The sequence below is a fragment of the Prionailurus viverrinus genome, chromosome A2, assembly GCF_022837055.1.
Source record: "Prionailurus viverrinus isolate Anna chromosome A2, UM_Priviv_1.0, whole genome shotgun sequence".
NCBI lineage: Eukaryota > Metazoa > Chordata > Mammalia > Carnivora > Felidae > Prionailurus > Prionailurus viverrinus.
In genome coordinates this window covers 52,562,075-52,584,499 of record NC_062562.1, presented here as the reverse complement: position 1 = coordinate 52,584,499, position 22,425 = coordinate 52,562,075, and the positions used below count along the sequence as shown (strand labels likewise).

At 42.2% G+C, this 22,425-nt stretch overlaps 1 protein-coding gene across 6 annotated transcripts in view; it reads left to right on the top strand.

Annotated features, from left to right (window-relative positions):
- TAMM41 (TAM41 mitochondrial translocator assembly and maintenance homolog) overlaps window positions 1-21,923 on the top strand; it is a 49,902-nt gene extending 27,979 nt beyond the window's left edge. For 2 of the 6 annotated variants that reach the window (XM_047849808.1, XM_047849805.1), the window contains exons 6-8: window positions 9,247-9,412; window positions 10,671-10,733; window positions 21,790-21,923. In XM_047849808.1, coding sequence (XP_047705764.1) covers window positions 9,247-9,412; window positions 10,671-10,733; window positions 21,790-21,866 — 306 coding nt within the window. In that variant the 3' untranslated portion in view covers window positions 21,867-21,923. The other 4 variants (XM_047849803.1, XM_047849806.1, XM_047849809.1 and 1 more) reach the window with 4 other exon arrangements.
- Window positions 21,924-22,425: the final 502 nt, after the last annotated feature.

Genomic DNA, 22,425 nt, shown 5'->3' with positions numbered 1-22,425 from the left:
TTTATTATGTCTTGGAACTTTCCTTTTGAAATATCAAATAAAACTTTCAGAGTATCTTTAAAAATTATATTATTAAGTATTTGAAAATAAGTATTAAAGAACTTTTCCTTTGAGGAAAGTGATTTGGATTTAAGGGTTTTTTTTAAACTATAAAAAACACAGGTTTTTATTTTATGTTTAGCATAAAGAACACTGTATTTTACCTTTTTTTTTTTTTTTAAGAGACAGAGAGGGACAGAGCACAAGCAGGGAAGGGGCAGAGAGAGAGGGAGACTCAGAATCCCAAGCAGGGTTCAGGCTTTGAGCTGTCAGCATAGAGCCCGATGCAGGGCTCAAACCCACGAAAGTGATATCATGACGTGAGCCAAAGTCAGAAGCTCAACGACTGAACCACCCAGGCACCCCTGCATTTTACTTTTTTTAAAAAAATTTTTTTAACATTTATTTATTATTGAGAGACAAGGAAAGATAGAGCATGAGCATGGGAGGGGCAGACAGAGGAGGAGACACAGAATCTGAAGCAGGCTCCAGGTTCTGAACTGTCAGCACAGAACCTGACTAGAACTCACAAAGCTGAGATGATGACCTGAGTCGGTTGGATGCTTAACCTACTGAGCCACCCAGGCACCGCCCCCACCCTGTATTTTACTTTTTTAATGCTCTTCCTCTTCCAAATAAAAGGGACACCTAATAAGGTTTTTTTTTTTTTAATTTTTACTTTTGTCAACATAATGCATGCATATGGGTTTTGTTTTTTTTTTTTTAAGTCTACTTATTTATTTTGAGAGAGAGGGAGAGAAAGAATCCCAAGCAGACTCTGCACTAGCAGCACAGAGCCTGATGCAGGGCTCAAGCTCATGAACCGCGATCATGACCTGAGCCAAAACCAAGAGTGGACACTTAAGTGACTGAGCCACCCAGGCACCCAACATGCACGTGGTTTAAAAACCAAGTGGTGGGGCGCCTGGGTGGCACAGTCGGTTAAGCGTCCGACTTCAGCCAGGTCACGATCTCTCGGTCCGTGAGTTCGAGCCCCGCGTCAGGCTCTGGGCTGATGGCTCAGAGCCTGGAGCCTGTTTCCAATTCTGTGTCTCCCTCTCTCTCTGCCCCTCCCCCATTCATGCTCTGTCTCTCTCTGTCCCAAAAATAAATAAACGTTAAAAAAAAAAATTAAAAAAAAAAACACAAAAACCAAGTGGTACCTCACAGTTTATAACAAAAAGTAGCGGTTCCCTCCTGTGCACTTTCCTACTCCTCAGTGCTGCTTCCCAGAGGTGAGGGCTACCCTTTCACTAGAAGGCCCGATGTTTACCTCCATGTCTCTAAACAATATGATTTGACTGTTATTTCTTGCTTTCCCCTCTTTTATGCTACATTTTTGTCACCCGTCTATGAAAGAAGAGGATTTTCTTACTCTTATGCCATTCCCATCAACGTGCCCTCACGCATGTGCGTACGCACCCCCACCCCCCCACACTTCCCTTGCCACCTCACTTCCTCTTGCTTCACATATAGTTATTTCATAATTTTTGGTTAGGTTAATATTCAATATTTATTATGAGAACTTATTTTTCTTCATTGCTGAGGTATACTACTATGAAACTTCCTTTCCTGAACAAATTTGTTTTTCTTGGAGTTAATAATTGTCTCATTTTCTTCATTTGCTTGGTTTTCTGTGTACCTATCACTAATTCATACCCTCTTATAAATCTTTATAGCTTCTCCCCTTATAGACAAACATCACACATTTTCCGTTTCTTGTTTTTCTTGGGGACATTTCTTCCTGGAGCCCTGCGTACCCTGTCTTTTCTGGACTGGTTGTTTTCTAGGCTGGCTGCACAGCTCTTCTCCTGGAACATCTTTTCATTATCACCCTGGGGATTTTTTCTGCCTCTCTTCTTTGGTAATTTTTTATTTTCTGCATCTTTTATCTTCCTCTTTCATGGTAACACTTTAATTTTGGTGAATTGTACCTTCTAGTACCTCTCTAACATCAGTTGCGAGGAAGGTAAATTTTTTGAGACTATGTACATCTGAAAATTCTACCCTTGCACTGACTGATGGGGTCCATATCACATTCTAGGTTGGAAATAATTTTCCCGTAGACTTTTTAAGTCGTAGCTTCACTTCTTCTAGTTTCTGAGTGTTGTGTTAAAAAGTCCAGCGGCAGGGGTGCCTGGGTGGCTAAGTTGGTTAAGTGTCCAACTCTTGGTTTTAGCTCATGTCGTGATCTCACAGTTCTTGGGATCAAGCCCTGCATCATGTGATTCTCTCTCTCCCTGTCTCTCTGCCCCTCTCCTGTTCATGCACATTTTTTTCTCTCTCTTTCTCTCTTAAAAAAAAAGTCCAATGACATTCAGATTGCCTGTCCTTTAGATGTGACCTTTTTAGCTCTTGGACAGTGTTTAGGATCTTTTCCTTTTTTCTAATGTTCTTAAATTTCATGATGGTTTGTCTTTATATATGTGTTTTTCACTATTATTCTGGCATTTCATGAACCTTTTCATCTGGAAATTCATGAGCTCCGGTTCTAGGAAATTTTATTATTTCTATAATAATTTTCTTCATACCCATTTTCTTACTTTGTTCTTCCTGGAATTTCTGTTAACTGGTTGTCAGGCCGCCTGGTTTGATCTTTTTTGTTTCTCTTTCCTCTTTCCTGTTTCTTTGGGGATTTTGTTCTGCTTTCCAGAAGGATTTTTCAAATTGATCTTGTAGCACTTCTATTGAATTTTTAATTTCCTCTGAATGTTCTTTTTTTCTTATAGCATCCTGTTCTTGTTTTACAAATGCATTAGCTTTCCTCAGCCCTTTAGTAGTCTTTATTATAATTTTTGAAGTTCTGTCTTTGTCCCTACATTGTCTCTGTTTCTCTTAGATACCTTTTTCATTTGATTCACCCTTGTCTGCTGTTGGAAGCTTTCTTCAAATGTTTGGATATCCTTTGTGTCCTGTTTTTAAAAAGAGAGGCACTCTCTGAAAATGCAGACTGGAAGTTCTTTGTGATGGACAGGGCTCGTCAGCTATGGGCTTCATTGCAGGATTATGGGGCAGGAGGGACCTGGCTGTTTCATTAGAGGACCCCAAGTATCAGTATCTGTAGGATTTATCCAAAGGGACATCATCTGCTCCCTGGTTCAGGATCAGGAAGGATAACATGCCTACCTGCCAACTTTCAGGAAACTTTTGGGAAACTGAGCAAGGGGAAAGGGCTGGGAATTTTCTTTGACTGTGAATATAAACGTTTCCAAGTTCCTCACTATGGCCTGTGAAAGTCTGCATAATCTAAGTTCTCATTGTTCTCTTCGCCTGGGGAAACTTAAGGGGGTAAGATGAACTACAGTTCCCAGGCTGCATCTGGTCTGAAGCTGTAACTGACACCTACCTGCTCCATCAGTTACTACCTATTCTAAATTCCCCTCACCCTCATCTGGCATTTGTGCTGGGCTCAACCTGGTGGCCCAGACCTTCATCCCTGAGGGGCCTGAGACCCGGTTACCATGCCCATCTCAGGCTATGGTTGCTGCCCTTTCCATCTACCACCAACATTGGGCAAGCGATGCTGAGAGATTGTGCCAGCAGCCCTACCCCTGATGATGAGGATCTGTTACTTCTGCCAGTATGGTGACTCCTTTCAGTGTCTGCTGGCATGGGATCTGAAGGCAGTAGGTGGCAGTCCTAGCTTCAAGTTTAAAGTCCTAAAGTTATGGAGATGGGAAGCACACATTTCCCAAGTGGGTCACTGGGAATGTTGGTAGGCAAGGCCGTCTGTTACATGCCTTGGTTCCCAGACCTATGTATTCCACCAGTTGAGAACATAGTACTAGATAGCGGGCATTACTTTAGGATGTGCACTGCACCCCGCATGCTCACAGAGTATCGTCTCCAAGCTGCTGCCTCAGCTGTTCTTCATTGTTCGGCCATAGCATTTTTTCCCGTAGCACTATTGGCATTTCAGGCTGGATGATTCTTTGTGATGTGGGCCCCAAGTTTCCCCTTTTTGAGAACTGCTCTGTGAGTCTGGCAGCCTTGGTGCAGTGTTTGGTAGGAAGAGTGGAGCCATGGTCCTGTGCCATTGCTACATCTGTGTACCTCTTGCGCTCTAAAGTGGGTCCCCTAAGTGATGTTACACAGCACAACCATGTTGGCGAAGCAAGTATTCTGTAAGCCCTGGAATGGTGCTGGCTAGGTCCTGCGGGCAGGAAAGGCAAACCCATGCTCAATATATGTGTTATTTCCAACTGAGATGAATTGCTGCCCCTTCCCATGTGGAAGGGGTTCAATGTAGTCAGCCTCCACCAAGTGGCTGGTTATTCTCAAAAGATGGTCCTATTTTCAGGATCTCAGTGTTGGCTTCTGTTGCTGTCAGGATAGAGTTTCCAAAGCAGCAGTAGCTAAGTCAGCCTTAGGCCTAGGCAGAGCCTCTATCCCCGTCACCATGGCTACTCCTTCGAGAAGCCAGATGCCAGCACTGGGATGACAAAGGCTGTTGAATCAACTGGCTGAGTTTTTCTTTTGGTTATTGTTGGTTCTTTTGTGAAGGATGCTCATGCTGGACATTAACATACAATACAAAGATCCTCACACCTTGTGCCCACCTCCAGTAGGTCCATCCACATGCCTCTTCTTCCCAGTTTTTTGTCTTCAGTCTTCCAGTCTTTTTCCTTTTAGGTGCAACCAACCAACGAACCATGCTTTGGTCCCCATGAGTCTTTGTATATTCTTACCTGGGCCCACTTTTCCATGTTATGTGCATGACCAGGTACACTCCCTGAAGCATGCCCATTTGGGAAGATTTTCCCTTAATGTCTTTCAGGACCATCCCTGAGTGAGGCTGTAATGCATCATTTTTAGTTTGTACATGCCAAGTCAAATCCTCCATGAAGCAAGCTCATCCCTTATCTTCCCCCAAAATCCAATCACAAGGGAACCTCCCTGTAGCCATATGCATGACCCAATGGGAAAGTAGAACGGTATGCACTGGAACAACTGTGCTGTACTCTACGTTGTACAGCTGTACACAGTTGTGCCAATGCACAGTAGATATTATGGGGGCCTAGGCTTCCTGTTTGTGGAGCTCACTACTTCTGGCCTTACTTCTGTCCAATGCTAGTATAGCCCTTTCATCTTCAGTGCAATACTGTTGAGCCTGCCTGACCTTAAGACTTGATGGATACAGGAGGTTCCAGCTCGTGATGGGCAGTTCTTGATGCATGGTGACTTGGTGACCCATGGTTAGGAGCTCCATCTCTCCATCTCTCCGTCTTGTATCTAGGAGCTGATTTCAAATGGTGTATGATTCTTCACTGCATATGGCAAGGCCTTGCCCCAGAACCCTAGCAGTCCACATTATGATCTCCTCAAGGGAGCCTACCACAAGCCTCCTGTGGCTTCTTTTTATACTGAAGATACACTTCGTACTATAGAGTTTACAGGGTTGTGTGGCCCAAGGGGTGGGGCCGCTTGCACTGCTGCCTGGATCTTTCGTAGAGCTCTTTTCTGCTCTGAGCCTCACCAACCTGACATCCTTTTATATCACTTGGTAAATGGGTCTGAGCATGACACCCAAGTGTGGAATATGCTGCCTCCAAAACCTAGAGGGCCTACCAGGCATCATGCTTCAATCTTAGCAGTGAGAGGTGCAAGATGCAAGAAACTGATCTTAACTTTGGGGAGGATGTCCCAGCATGCTTCACACCACTCGACGCCTAAACACTGATGTGTTTAAACTACTGATGTGGTAGACTCCTGAAACTTCTACCCTCTGGAGTATGTCTATCTATCAAGGACTCCAGTGTGCTTACCCCTTGTTGTTTATCAGGTAACAGTAGCAACATACCATTGATGTAGTGGACCAGCATGAGATTATACAGAATGTCCAAATAGTCTGGTTTTCTTGGGCTATCTTATGACAGAGGATGGGAGAGTTAACATAGCCCTGAAGCAAACCATAAGAGATACTGTTGTCTGTCTCATGAATGTGAGCTGCTTCTGATCCAACTGCCCAGTAAGAATGGAAAAGAATGCATTCCCCAGGTCTTGGCCCCATCCAGATACCTGCAGTTCTGTTGACTTGCTCTAGCAGACTTACCACATCTACAGGAGATGTAACAGGGACTTCTACTTGGTTGAGTTGTGGTAGTCTACTATAATCTTCCAGAACCCATTTGGCTTTTGTGAGGGCCAGACTTAGTGGAAATATGATGGAGACCAATAGGGTTCTCCAAAGAAACAGAGCCAGTCTGTGTGTGTGTGTGTGTGTGTGTGTGTGTATGTCTGTGTGTGTGTGTGTGTGTGTGTGTGTGTGTGTGTGTGTGTGGAGAGAGAGAGAGATTGAGATTTTAAGGAATTAAATTGTGGGGTCTGTCAAGTTTGAAATTTACAGGGAAGAGCCAGCAGGCTGGAGACCCGGGAAGAGTAGTTTTAAGTCTGAGGGCTATCTGGAGGCAGAATTCCTTCTTCCTCAGGAGACTTGAGTCTTTCTTCTTAAGGCCTTTGACTGATTAGATGAGGCCCACCTGCATTCTAGAGTGTAATCTGCTTTACTCAGAGTCTACTGACTTAAATGTTAATTATGTTGGACCAAGCAACTGAGCACTATAGCCTAGCCAAGTGACACAAAATTAAACATCACACCCCTGCATCTTTAGGTTTACAGATGGCATTAATCTCTGCCTTTCCTCCTGAAATGTGTTGGGTTTTTTTAGTTACTCTGTTGGATAAGAGGTAAAAACGGCAGCTTCAGAGGCTTCCACTCGCTTCCATATTATGACAACTCCAGAATGCCATCATGGAATATGCTTTTTAGGACCATTCCTGGTACCTATTGGTAGGATGGGAATTGAGTGGATCTGAAGCAAGCCCTCATCTGATCCTATGGTGGCGCTGTAGAGCTAGATGGCCCTTCCTAGTTATCCTAGCTTGGGGAAGAGAGGCCAGTGGTACCCCTTCATCTTCTCATCTTGGGATCCAATAAGCTCCCTTTGGTTGAGGATAAGTCTGAGAGAGACTGTAAGAGAGGGATCCAGCCGATTTTCCCAGCAGCTAGTGGAATGAGTACCTTGGCTCTTTAGCTCATCTACTTTTTTAAAATGTCAGTTGTATTGAGATATAATTCACATGCCATAAAATTCAGTGGTTTTTAGTATATTTACAGAGTTGTGCAACTGTCACTACAATCTAATTTGACAACATTTCCATCAGTCCAAAAACATCCTTGTTAGCAGTCCCTAGCTCCTGTTCCCCACAGGCAACCCCTAATCTGTTTTCTGCTTCTATGGATTTGTCTGTTCTGGACACTTCACATAAATGGAAACATACAGTATGTGGTTTTTTCCATATCTGCTTTTAAAATGCAGTTTGACTCTCACAATTTTGCTTAATGCTTTCACTACCATGTTTTAATGGAGAATCAAAGAGTAAAGATAATTACACAGAATTTAGCAATTTATTTGAACATGTCACCTAATATTTTGTCTCTTGACACATGCCTATAAGCAAAAATTCCAGTGCATTCTTTTCCTCAAGAGAAAGCAGTAGCAAATACTTTTTTTTTAATTAAAAAAAATGTTTTTATTTATTTTTGACAGAGAGCAAGAGAGAAAGAGCGCATGTGAGCCAGGGAGGGGCAGAGAGAGAGGGAGACACAGAATCCAAAGGAAGGCTCCAGGCTCTGAGTTGTCAGCACAGAGCCTGATGTGGGATCGAACCATGAGATCATGACCTGGGCCCAAGTCGGATGTTTAACCGACTGAGCCACCCAGATGCCCTGCAAATACTATTTTTTAATTCCTCATATTACTCAAGCCATTTGGCATCTCTGAAATTCCTGAAAGTTTCATAGATAAACCCTTACAGAAATATAAGGTCTTTTTGGCTAATCTCAATTCTTAGCCCCAAAATATGAGTCCATAAATGTTATTTCTAGCAAATCTACAAAAGTGTCCACATTTTTTGTCCTTTGTCTAAGCAAAACTAAACAGTGGTCAAATCCTGTGAATTTAGAACCATCTTAATGATGAATATGAAATATTCAGGTTAAAAAAAAAAACCTTTACTTTTACTGGAGCCACAAGATAATAGTATTTTCTTCTTATTTGCATTAATTTTATAGAAAACTAGAAAATCCAGGCATTAATACTCAATAAATACTTGTGGAATGAAAAAAGGTGGTAGAATGAGTGAATTCTAATTGTTAAGATGTTAGTCATATCTGGAAAATCTGAATCTAAAATTGAATACATTTGTCTAATTTTTTTCTTATTGTTCTCTTAGTCAAAGTTAAAACCTAAACATTTGTTGAAAGAATACAAGACAGATTCTTACCTGGAAAATAATGGATGAGCTGTTGAGGGCAGGGTTACTGGTTCTCACCTTGGCAGGCAGTCAATGTTTACATGATTTTGTAAAAACTTAGTTCCATGGAGCAAAGTATATTAAACTGGAGTTAGGGAAGCAAGGTGTGGCCTCGGCTCTGTGGCTAACTTTTGATTCAAAGTAAAGTCTGATGCATAGTTTTGTATGTTTTGTTTCTGTATTTGTCTTTCAACTTGATGTATTTAGAATTCTTGGGAATAGAAAACACTGGTTTCTATTTCTTACCTAATCCTAGGTAAGAAATAATGACAACTAAGTTTTATTGATGCAGGTATACATTCCTTTATTCAACCAATGTTTTTTGACTACCTCCTGTGTGCCGGGAGATTAAAAGTGAATAAGCTTAGTCCTTGTCATCAATTTATTCCTACAGCTTATGAAACACAGCATGGGAAGTCAAAGGCCCAGAAGGCAGGAGACATGAGCTTAGAGCACCCCTCTCTCCTACTGGCTGTATAATCCTGGATGTGTCACTCAGCGCCCTGCCCCTCTGTTTAAAATGGAGAGAGAGTTTGAGTGCCTGGATTTGCTGAACCTCAGTGAATGTTAACTGTAGCCTCACTTCCTTTAACTGCTGGATTTAAGACAAATAGAAATTTTGAAGCTGAGAGTGAGAAATTGATCCTTGAAAGAGGCTTCTATTCTTTTCTCATGTAAAAATGGACTATGATAGGAAAAGAAGTGGCTTTTTTGAAGGAACATAGGATCTGAACTCTTAGGCATTCAGTTTCAGAAAAGGAGTAACTCTCCTTAGTATGCCGCCCAGGGTATGGGTTCATGTATGTTTGTGTGACTTGAAAGCCATATGTCCTTGAATCTTTATAGAATTCAAAGAACTTACCATAGATATTATCTTTTTTTTTTTCTTAGATAGATAAAAGCCCAGAAGGACAATTCACTCAGCTAATGACATTGCCTAAAACCTTACAGCAACAAATAAATCATGTTATGGACCCTCCTGGAAAAAACAGAGATGTGGAAGAAACTTTATTACAAGTTGCTCATGATCCAGACTGTGGAGAGGTGGTGCGACGAGGTATGTTTATGAATTTGACGTTGAGGAAGTGCTGGCCGTGGGTAAAAAGCAAACTTTGTGACGGAGACATATTCTTTATTCTTTTTTGCTTAATTGAGATCAAGAGACAGATTGTCCCAGGGAAGAAGAAAGCACTAACAATCTGGGGTTTTTCCAGATCTAAATTGTCATTTGTTTGAAGTAGGGTGGCGTAAGTACTTCTGTTTTCAGATTCCTGGGTCCTAAATCACTGTCAAAGGGGGAAACAATGTTTGTTTTGGTTCCAAGAGCATAATCTAGAAGTTATTCCAAAGACTCCTCTGTGTTCTTCACGGTGGTCTGAGAAGGAAGGAGACTGGTGACATTTTTAGTGCTTTTGTAACATCAGGAATACAGCTTTCATCAGCCAACTCCCCTTCGATGTGTCTCTGTGTGTTCACTAGATTCCCTCTGACGTGGCCCGTAATATGTTCCACATATTATCCCCAGGGCCTTCCTCATGTTTACCCAAAAATCTTATCTTCGGAGACCCACTTCCTTTTGGAGGTGTTAAAGATAATGTAGAAAGGCAGTCAGTAAAGAAATAGTTACGATTGGAAACAACTCCCTCCCCCACATACCATATTTTCCTGTTTTACTGAGTACATATTTATGAGCTCCTCAAGGATGCAGGCTCCTGCGCTAGATGCTCTTGACCGTGACGGTACTGAGCGTTAACTCCAGTGGGCGGACCCACGTACTCTCTCGGGGACCTGCCCCAGGCTGTCAGAGCATGCATTCAGGTTACCATGTACCTATTCTGAAGATGAGTGAGGAGGCATATTGTTTGTTCTTTCCCACTTTAACATGATTCTGGTCGCAGGAGTCCTATATATGTTTTCAGAATGAAAGCTCTTCTCCTAGGCAGAAACTTTGGGGTTTTTCTTTTAAGTCATTTCAAATCTTGGGGTTGAGAACCAGCAGCCTTAAGCAGATTTAAAGTCATAAAATGACCTCTGAGGGTGACTTAGTCCACCCCTATTAATAAAGGTGAGGAGGACCAGGCCCAGAGGGGACCAGGCGTTTGCTTGTGCTCACAAGTTGGTGACATGGCCGGCGGCTCCGGGCTTCTGGCCCTCAATCCTGATACCCTTCCCACTGTCGTTCTGTGACACCAGGACAGAGATGGATTTGCTCATTTTATTGGATAACTGGAAAGAACATTTAGTTTTAGGTTTTAAAAGTGTTAAGATGACTAACAACTGGCTTTTTTGGCCTCCTTGTTGGTTTTTTCTCACAGGGCTTTCAGCAATTGTGAGACCTTCTAGTATGAAACAGAGCACCAAAGGCATTTTCACTGCCGGTAAGAACTTTGGAAAATCTATGCTTGATGTGCCTCCTGGATTGAGTGGCCTCAGCACTCCTGATTAAAACATAAAGCTTTATCTGTATCCTGCAAGTACTTCTGAAGTGCTGAATTTTGATGGGCATGAACTAGGACATAGCAATGGCGTACAGACAGACAAAACGGAACTGTCATCTGGTCTAGAGAAGTCAAACCGTGGGAGGTGATGTTGGAAGCCTTGCTCCCCTCTCAGTTCTCTGAACAACTCCTCATATACAGCTTGTCCCCTGGCTTTTGGATTTCTGAAAGTTGCCTGTGCATATTGTTGCAAAAGCGGCAGTACCTTGCCCTTCCCCCCACTGGCCCTCTCCAGAGACCCGTAGTGGGTGCTTTGTCTGCCCTGCCCGTTTTCTCTGTAGCGGGTGCATGCTGCTGCCTCCCTCCGTTTCAGTTCCAGGCATCATCTGTTGACTGCTCGCTCTGGCAGGTTAGAATTTGGCTCTCGCACCCACCCTGCCCCACACACTCAACCACTCCCATCCCTTGGTCCTAAGGTAGTTGCTTCAACGAAGTCAGTTGCCTGAGTTTACAGCATATGACTCTGCTATTGTGATTCATAGGTGAGCCACATCATACGCTTTGCTTTCCCTGCACCACTGTCTTTTCCCACGTAGATCATCTCCCATGTCTTGCAAGAGGGATCCCGTCTCCTGACTCTTGTGCCTTTTGTTTTTGCGGTGCCCGCTCTCATTTTGGGGAAGCACGCCATCCATTTCCTAAGAAAGGATGCAAGGAAGCAACTCTGGAGACTGTATACAACTCGAAATATCTTTAGCTTACCCTCACATGGAATTGACACTTCGGCTGGAGAGAGATAGAAATCATTTTTTAAAGAATTTCAATATTATTATTCCAATTGTCTTCCCACTTGAGGATTGCTATCGAGGCCCAACGCCATCCTGCTTCTCAGTCCTTCATGTGTGTTCTTTCTGGAAGCCGATTAGGTCTTCTTTTGCCCCAGGGCTCTAACATTTCTCAGGGATATACTTTGATAATGAATCTGTTTTTATCTATTTTACTGGGTACTCATTGCCCTTTCATTTTGGAAACTCAGAAAAAAAGAATATAAGAAAATGTTCTTTTATTGTTGCTTTAAGTTCTCATCTGTTTTCTCTCTTCTCTTTCTGGAACTCCTTTTCTTCAGATATTGGACTCCTTTGGTTTTGAAGAGCCCTTTGGTTTTCTTTCATCTGTGTTTTTGTTTTTTTTGTTTTTGTTTTTGTTTTTATCTCTTTATCTTTTTGCTCTGCTTTCTGGGAGATTTTCTCAACTGTAGTTTCCAACCCTTCTATTGAGGTTTTTGTTTGTGCTATTATATGTTTTAATTGCCAGGAGCTCTTTCTGTTTTGTTTTGTTTTGTTTTTTATTCTCTGAATGTACATTTAAAAACATTTTTTTTTAAACATCCTGCTATTGTCTTATGGGCCTAAGCATTTGAACATAGCTTTGGATATTGCTACACTGCCCTCCAGAATGATTGTATCAATCTATAGTCCTACTAGCAGTAAAGGAGAGTTCTCATCCCCCCCATTTTCTCCAGTACTTGGTATTGTCAAATGATGGACTTTCCTAGTTCAGTCTTTTGTGATGTGACCATCTACTGAGCCTCTCTCATGTGCTAGCCATGCAGGATATAGAAGTGAACACAACACCATCCTGCCTTCAAGGAGTTCATAAACTGAATGTGTACATTTGCAGTAACAAGGGATAGATGGCACAGAGCTAACCCAGAGAAGCGAGTAATCTTCCAGCCTGATTCTGATCCCTGGGCTGAGATTGCCAGGAAGCTGGTATGGTCACACCTCTTAACCTCTCACCCCAGCTGCCTGGATACCCAGCACAGCGTTTGGCCTCGAGGACACAGTGTTGCCTTCCTGAATCTTTGGGAAGATTCAGCCAAAAATTCAACAAAGATTTAGTAGCACATGTGCCAAATCTACTCAGCTAAAGATCTTGCTACCACTCAGGAGTGTATAGCTTTGCATTTCCAATTAAGATATTTAATCTATGATCCTGCTGGCTTATCCTAGCAAGGTGAAGATGAGGTGTCTTTGTTTGCTTGGGTGGTTCAGGCTATTAATCTGTGATTTGCATGATTGCAGCTTCTTGGGTGGGGCTGAATGCTCTTTTTTAATTTTTTTTTTATTTTGAGCCTCTTGTGCTTTAAAGAAAGATTCATGGATTTTTTTTTAGTTGTGATCATGTTTTAAAATGTTTCTTTTAGAAATTAAGTTAAAATTTTTACAGATGAAAGGACAGGATGTCTGAGATTTGCTTCAAAATCAAACATAGTGGAGGGAAGTGGGTAAGGGGTAGATAACACCAGATTGGCCATGAGTTGATATATTGTTGAAGCTGGGTGAAGAAATGAGACATACTGTAATATTCTATTATAGTTTGAATTTTTCTCTCATAAAACATTTTCTAAATCCATCATCATCTTGAGCATCAACCTGAAATAAATCTTTGGTCCTCTTTCCACTCATTCTTTCCAGTGGCCAGCAGAGGGCAGTGGGTGACACCTAACAGAAGCCACAGCCCAGTGTTTCCTTGTGGCCGTCCTAGTGCCCAGTGCTGATTCTCCTGAGTGCTCACTGCCTGCTTCCTTTTCCTCTCTAAAGATGCCTTATCGGATTGTGGAAGCCCAGAGTAACAGAATGTATGCAGCCTGCTCTGAGGGTGCAGAAATTGTGAAAAGTGTTGGGCATCCCTTCAAGGTCTATGGGTTTACTGACCTCACACTCTGGCTTCTCTGGTTTTATGGTGGTTTGGGGCTGTGATGAAGGCAGCCCAGGCCAAGGGCAGGGGTTTATGAGCCCCAGAGACTAGGGTTCATATTCCAACTTAAGTACTGTGCCTTGGGCAAGTTACCTAATTTTTCTGAGTTTTAATTTCATAGGGATAATTAAACCTGCCTCACCAGCTTGTGAAAATTACATCGTAGGATATATAAACGCATCCAGCACTGTGCCTGGTCTTTCCCTTTTTGCTATTATCACCTAAAAGATTTCGTGACCCCTCCTTAGAATATGCGTCTTTGCACTGTCATATTCAGATGGCATGAGCCCACCCATTAACCAGGTCTCCAGTGGGAGTAAACTACAAACAAAAGGGCCTGAGTGGCTGGTTTACTGTTTGTCTTCCCTCTCATTTCACATCAAGCTTCTGAACCTCTATGCTTCTGTACGTTGTTCTTTAGAAGTCCTTTTGTTGTGGTCATGGCTGTTGTTCTGCTTGCTGCACTAAGACAAAATCCACCAAGTCCTACCTGTGTTCAGTTTTTCAGCTAGCTGGTGCATCATGTGCAGGTGAGAATCCCAGTGTATTTGATGGAGTTTGTATTCGTTATTAGCCATTCTCATGCCTCCCTTCATAGTCTCCCACTGGGGGGGAGGGGTGAAAAGGAAGGTTCATACTTCCCCCTTAGCTAATGAATACCTTTTATATTGAAATATGCTTAGCTTCAGAGGTACATAGCTAACCAAGGAGCTAAGCTTCGGGTCAGAAGACCTGGACTTGTGTTGCAGTTATTCATTTGTTGCCTCTGTAACCTTGGTATGTTAATTAGCCCTTCTTCCTTGAAATGGAGGGGTTACTAATACCCAGCTCAGTACATGTTCTGAGAGGGTCCAGTATGTACCTAGTAGGTGCTTTATAAACTTGGGTGACTCTAGATCTAAATTTCACTCTATTCCTAGGAAAGATAGAGGCCAGGCATCTATAACCAGCCCAGAGGATTGCCTTTTCTAACAAACTGTTCGATAACACGATTGCCTGTTCTCATGTGGTCTTACTACCTCCAAAGCCAAACACTGTTTTCCCCTTTTAGACTAACTCACCAGCAGCTCAGGAGAAGTGAAAGGCCATTTAGTCTCCTGATACTGGCCTGCTCCTCTTTTCATGGTGGCAGCAGATGGCATCACATCTCAGACTGGTCACAGAAGACCAGCTAAGCAATCTGTCATATTCTTTTTTTTTTTTTTTTTTTTTTTTTTTTTTGAGAGAGAGAGCACAAGCAGGGAAGGGGCAGAGAGAGAGGGAGACACAGAACCCGAAGCAGGTTGCAGGCTCCAAGCTGTCAGCACAGAGCCTGATGCAGGGCTCGAACTTGTGAACCACAAGATCATGACCTAGGTCTAAGTCAGACGCTTAACCAAGTGAGCCACCCAGGCGCTCCACAATCTGTCATATGCTGATCAGCAGCAGCCTTCCCGTTAACAACCTGCTTCAGTATTCTGGTATGGGAATAAGAGAGAGATGGTGGAATATAGTGATGAGAAGTAAGCAGAAGCCAGTGAAGGGGGGCCTGAAAAGCCAGGCAGAGGAATTCAGAGTTTATTTTGAGGGCAGAGGGAAGCCACTGAAGGATTGTAGCAAGACCTCGATGGCTACAGAGAATAGAGAAGAGAGGGAAAGGAGATAAAGCTATTGCTCGGGAAACTGGTTAGCTCTGGTTGCAGCCAGTCAGTGGAGGAGTTAGGCAGTCTGAACTCAGGTCATTGCAGGCAGGGAGGAGAGATGTACACAATATTGAGAGGGCAAGTTACCTGTTCCAGATGATTGGAGGGACATGGGAAGTGAAGGAGAGAGAGGAGTCAAACAGAATTCCCAGGTTTCTGGCTTGGAAAGCAATGGATGTTGCTGCCATTCCCAGAGGTGGGGGCAGTCAGGGAGGATGATGAGTTTAATTTCTGAAATCTTGCTTTATTTTTCCCCACCTCACTTCCTGGTCAGTCATAATTGACTCTGGAGACAGATACCTATTTACCTCTCTAGCTTCAAAGGATTCAACTGAATTAACAAAACAGGTTTAGTCTTGTTCCTAAAAAGTTTTTGACATACCTGAGGGGTTCCTTACCAGCCCTTTCCTGGAACACAATAGAATGATCATTGATTATCCTCTGCTTCTGATTTCTTATTACTAAAACACTTCTTCCATTTTTTGGTACCTATATATTAAATAAGAAGAACGTATAATAGTTATGGGTTTTTTTTTCCAGCTTATTATTTAACCCAAGAGTCCTTAAAATAAGTTGTACTTCTGCTTCAAGAGATTTTCTTCATAGATAAGGTCTATGATTGGAAAATAATTGGAAGACTGTTTGGGGGCTTGCTGATTTTCCCTCATAAATATCTGAAAAGTAGAATTATGGGAACGGAGAGACCTCTCACAACCTACTCCTGTCTCTGCCTCACATTGCTTCCTGGAGAACTGTGTCTGTCATCAGACCCGTCTTGTTTAAAGTCACATAGGATTCATGGTCTTACATGTGAGTAACTTTGCTGCAGGTCACATGGAACAAGATAGAAATCAACAGAAGTAAAACCTTAGGAGCCATATGTTGAAGTAGATTTCTATATGCTTCCAAAACAGATCTGACTTTAGATACTAATCAAAATCCATAATGACTCACTTTAGGTAGATAAGAATCTGTCTAAATACACGGTATCTAAAGAGATATTCCATCTTTATCCTTTGGAGAAGGAGCAAAGACAATGACGGTGGTTCTAAATGTCTTCCCCCAAGACACATTCTAAATACAGACTTCCTAAATCACCATCCTTTTCTATAGAAAGAGAGCAGAAACCAAAAGTAGACTTAAGGTAAGCCAAGTAGAATTCTGTGGATTGTAAACTGTAAGAGCAGAAACCATAACTGTTGTCCATACCAGTATTCCCAACAGCTATCTTGGTGTCTAGTATTATATAGATGCTCAATAAATATAATAAATATGTATGTAAATAAATAAATAAATAAATAAATAAATAAATAAATATGGCTCAGTGTATTTCAGTGACTGAATAAATCAAAGATTCGAGGCTTTTGGTAGTAGAAAAAAAATCTCCATATGTACAGAAAATGCATATATCAGAAATTTGGTGAATTTTCACAAAGTGAACACTCATGAACCTAGACCCAGATGAAGAAATAGAACAGAACCATCCCCCAGACAGTGTGCCAGTCAAGGTCACTGTTCCTCCAGTAGTAACTAGTGTTTGACTTCCAATGCCTTGCTTCTGTTGTGCCCATTTTGAACTTTAAGCAAATATGTAGTCTCCTGTGTCTTTCACTCCCCATTATATCAATGAGATTCAACATGGTGGTGGGAGCAGCAATAGTTCATTTATCCTCATTGTCATGAGCCTACTTTATGATTATACCACAGTTTACCCACTCTATGTTAATGGTTTCTTGGGTTGGTTCCACTCTGGGGCCATTATAGGTAGTGCCACTGTGAATGTTTCTGTACCTGCCTTTTGGTGAGCAAACCTGTGCATTTCTCCTGGGTGCATACTTAGGGGTGGAATTACAAGATCATAAAGTATGTGAATGTTCAACTTTGGTAATACTACCTAATAGTTGTCCAAATTACACTCCCACTAACTGAGCTCCTGGTGCAGCTCCTCCTTACTTGATACTATGTCTTTTTCATTTTAGGCACCCTGATAGGTGAGTAGTGGCATCATATTGGAGTTTTAATTTACATTTTTCTGATGGCTAACGAAGCTGGGCATTTGTTCCATGTTTATTTGGATATCCTCTTTTGTGAAGTGCCTATTCTAGTTTTTTTGCTCATTTTTCTACTGAATTGTCTATCTTTTTGTGTTTTTCATTTTTTTTTAACGTTTATTTTTGAGAGAGAGAGAGACAGAGACAGAGACAGAGAGACAGAGCATGAGCAGGGGAGGGGCAGAGAGAGAGGGAGACCCAGAATCCAAAGCAGGCTCCAGGCTCTGAGCTGTCAGCACAGACCTGGATGCGGGGCTCAAATTCACAAGCCATGAGATCATGACCTGAGCTGAAGTCAGACCCCCAACTGAGTGAGCCACCCAGGTGCCCCTGAATTGTCTACCTTTTCTTACTGAATTCTCTGTAAAGTCTGGATACAGGTCTTTTGTCTGATATGCATAGCGCAAAAGTCTCCCACTTGGTGGTTGTCACTTCACTATCTTGATGGTGTATTTTTTTTAATTTTATTTAAATCCAAGTTAATTGTATATAGTGTAGTAATAGTTTCAGGAGTAGAATTTGGTGATTCATCACTTACATATAACATCCAGTGCTCATCCCAACAAGTGCCCTCCTTAATGCTTATCTCCCATTTAGCCCATGCCCCCACCCACCACCCCTCCAGCAGTCCTCAGTTCTCTGTATTGAAGAGTCGCTTATTGTTTGCCTCCCTCTCTGCTTATATCTTATTTTTCCTTCCTTTCTGTTTTATTTCTTAAATTCCACATATGAGTGAAATCATATGATATTTGTCTTTCTCTGACTGACTTATTGCTTAGCATAATACACTGTAGTTCCATCCACATTATTGCAAATGGCAAGATTTCATTCTTTTTGATTGCTGAGTAATATTCCATTGTATATATACAGAACAGTAAAACATGGCTACATGGTGATGCTCATGTACTTTAGGTATTCTTTGTCCATCTTCTTTATCCATTCATTAGTCGATGGACTCTTGGGCTCTTTCCATACTTTGGCTATTATCAATAGTGCTGCTATAAACATTGGAGTACATGTGCCCCTTTCAATCAGCACTCCAGTACCCTTTGGATAAATACCTACTAGTGCAGTTACTGGGTCACAGGTAACTCTATTTTTAATTTTTTTGATGAGCCTCCATACTGTTTTTCAGAGTGGCTGTACCAGTTTGCATTCCCACCAGCAGTGCAGAAGTATTCCCCTTTCTTCACATGCTCACCAACATCTGTTGCTTCCTGAGTTGTTCATTTTAGCCTTTCTGACAGATGTGGCGTGGTATCTCTTTGTGGTTTTAATTTGTATTTCCCTGATGATGAGAGATGCTGAGGATCTTTTCATGTCTGTTAGCTATCTGGATGACTTCTTTGGAAAAGTGTCTATTCATGTCTTTTGCCCATTTCTTCACTGGGTTATTTGTTTTTTGGGTGTTAAGATTGATAAGTTCTTTATAGATTTTGGGTACTAACCATTTATCTTATATGTCATTTGCAAATATCTTCTCCCATTCTGTCAATTGCCTTTTAGTTTGTTGATTGTTTCCTTCACTGTGCAGAAACTTTTCATTTTGTTGACGTCCCAATTGTTCCTTTTTGCTTTTATTTCCCTTGCCTCCAGAGTCATGTCTAGTAAGAAGTTGCTGTGGCCAAAGTCAAAGAGGTTGTTGCCTATTTTCTCCTCTAGGATTTTCATTGTTTCTTGTCTTAAATTTAGGTCTTTCATCCATTTGGGGGTTTTTTTTTGTGTATGGTGTAAGAAAGTTGTCCATGTTAATTCTTCTGCATGTTGCTGTCCAGTTTTCCTAACACCATTTGCTGAAGAAGCTGTCTTTTTTTCCATTTTCTTTCCTGCTTTGTCAAATGTTAGTTGGCCACACATTTATGGGTCCATTTCTGGGTTCTCTATTCTATTCCATCGATCTATGTGTCTCTTTTTGATTACAACTTTGTAATGCAGCTTGAAGTCTGGAATTGTGATGCCTCCAGCTTTGGTTTTCTTTTTTAACATTACTTTGGCTATTTGGGGACTTTTCTGGTTCCATACAAATTTTAGAATCATTTGTCCTAGCTCTGTGAAAATGCTGGTGTTATTTTGATAGGGATTATATTGAATGTGTAGATTGCTTTGAGTAGTATTGACATTTTAATAATATTTGTCCTTCCAATCCATGAGCATGGAATATTTTTCCATTTCTTTGTGTTTTCTTCAATTTCTTCTATAAGCTTTCTATAATTTTAAGTGTATAGATCCTTTACTCGATGGTATCTTTGGATGAAAAGATGCTCTTAATTTTTTTCAGTCCAGTTTATCAATGTCCTTTATGGGAGCAGCTTTTGTGCCCTGTTTAGGAAATGTTGCCCACTCCCAACCTCATGCACTGTTATTCTTCTACCTGAATTGCAGTTAGAATATTAAGGCTGAAAGAATTCTTTGCTCCAATCTGTTGGTTCTTAACCTTCTGCAAATCCTGGCTCCCTGTGAAAATCTGACAAAAACTGCACACTCTGCACAGAAGTGCACACGTGCACACACACAGCAAACTTTCCTACAGTTTCCTCCTCACTTTCCTACAGACTGACGTTGTTAAAGAACCCTGAACTAGTCCAACCAGTCTTTTTGCAGATGGGAAAGTCAAGGCGCAGAGAGAGTGAGTCACAAACTGTAAGTTTGTGATCCAGCTGCAACTAGATTTCAGGTCTCTTGACTCCTATTCCAGTGCTCTTTCTAACACAGTTCCCTCCTGCAGTCTTTCTGAGACTCACTCTGTCGGAGCCATCAAAGGGAGAGACCGTTTTCAAAGAAGAGAGGTTTCTGTGCAGTAGCAGCAAACCATGGCTACACGGTGACGCTCATGTACTTTAGGTATTTACCTTAAATGTTATGCTCCAAGGAGTCTGTATGTAAGGTTTGTGAAGTTGCGCTGGGACTTATCATGGTTGATGCATCTTCCTCTAGCTGTGACTCAATGCCCTGGGGTTGCTATGTTGAACCTTACTGTATGCACCACCTGTGTTCTGCTTAGTGTCTTGATTGGCTCCGGCTGGAATATTAAAAAAAAAAGAACCTTACGTAATAAGTTTCCAGTCTCAATGCTCAACTGGGTGAGGTTCACCAAAGTGGTTGCTCCAGGGAGAAAATTAAAAGAGGCGGAGGCAGGGAAAGGAGCTCTGAGTTTCTTGACTACGCTATGTCAGTTTGCAAATAATCAGTAGAAAAGCTGGGCCAGAGTTTATAGAAGTATTCGCTAACAATTTTCCTGATATGCTGCCTTTTTACCCACCACTGCCTGCAGTAGCTTCTTCGAAGGTTCTGAGTGGACTGGGCAGCTTCCAGGTAATATGCCCAGGTATTTTCAAGAGACCACTCAAACCCCCATAGTAGGAGTCTCCAGAGTTAATCCTGTTACTCATCCACAAAGCTTAAGGTGCACTGCCAGAAGTGTGTGTTTCAGACTTGCAACACACACCACAATTTGTATCTCATGATGAAAAAGACTGTTGGGATCTTTGGGCCACACCCTGAAACACAGACTAAATGATCTCATCCTCAGCACAAAGGAAGTTGAGCCCATAATACCGTCTGCAAATTGGATCCTATTAGATCTGACAGACAAATAGCATCCCATTATTCTATCCCATTTTACTTCTGTCCCATTGGCCCCCAGAGAGCCTCTCCTCCGGTTTCATCAGGTACTTGTGATTAAGTAGGTGGGGAGCTAGAAGGTCACATATCTGGATGAGGTGCATCTGTCACATCATTTCAAAAGTGTATACCGAATACCTGCTATGTGCCAGGCACTGTACTAGATGATGGGGATACAGGGACAAATGAGGCATGCTCCCTGTCCTTAAGGAGCTCCCAGTCTAGGCAGAGGGACAGCTCAGTAAACTGACAAGCACCACGCAGTGTGGTAAGTGCTGTACGCGTGGCCAGCACAGGTGCTGTGGGACCAGGAGGACCAGCATCTGAATCGGCCTGGGGGGTCCAGGAAGGCACTTCTGCAGAAGGAATCTGAAAGGGGGATGGAGCGAACAGATGGAGAGGGATGGAACTGATACCCGTTCTGGGCAGGCCGGTGGGGTACTCAGTGATGCAGTGGCAGGGAGCTGGGGGTGGTTGGGATGCAGGCACTGGGAGTCAGAAGGGGGGCTGCGGATGTCCATTTACATGCAGAGTTTTGTCTTTGTTTTCCTTTCTCGTTTTTAAAAGAGCTACTGAAGTCAAAGGCTGATGATAGACTTGATAGGCTCGTAACTCGAAAGATTCACGTATCCCATTAACTCAGGTACCTTTGGCATTCATGTCACTGTGGCAGTAATGCCTAAATCAGAATCTCTCCCCCTTATGTTGACCATGGTGATCCTTAATCATCTTCGGCTCCCAGGGTCTCCTGGGCACCACCAATCAGCCCATCACTGCTGCCTTCCAAAGACAGGTCTCTGATGAGAATATCATGGAAGCTCTAGCAGAGTATCTGGTCATCAAGCCCCAACTTTCTAACCATCTCTTCTTTTTGTCTTTTAGGCATGAAGAAAACAGTGGTTTATAGTTCACTAAAACTACACAAAATGTGGAAAGGATGGCTGAGGAAAACATCCTGATTTTGCTTGCTTTTATATGTTATGTGTAGTTGAATAAAGTGATCCTTTTTGACAGAACAGCGTTTGTCACTTTGACCCATTGCTTGAATTTGAAGATACCTTGGTTTGTACAATATTTGATTTTGAAACGTATGTGTTAGGTGTTTATCCAGGGGGGACCCAAATGCCTTTGAGGACTTACCATGAGAAGAGAAGAATCCTCTTTACATACAAAACCATCTGTGTCCTGCTCACATAGGAGCTTTAGCTGTGGTCTGTGTTTTGGTACGTGAGAGTCAGTGAACGGAGAAATTATGCGTACGGTTGTGGACATGCAGCCCACGGGTGACAAGCAGGGAAGTGTGGCTACCTCTGTCTCTCAAGTCTCCTCTTCACCTGGCTTTTTCCATTGAGAGCTCACAAGTGTCATGTCAACATTTTCCTAGACCTAGGCTTTTTACATTTCTCTTTGTTCTCCTAGAAGGTGTATGACAGTGACTTGTGGGTGAGGAGCCTGTGACCATCCCTTGCAGAGCCTTCCCTATCGTAACAGGAATGTTTGAGTAATAGGCAACCCCCC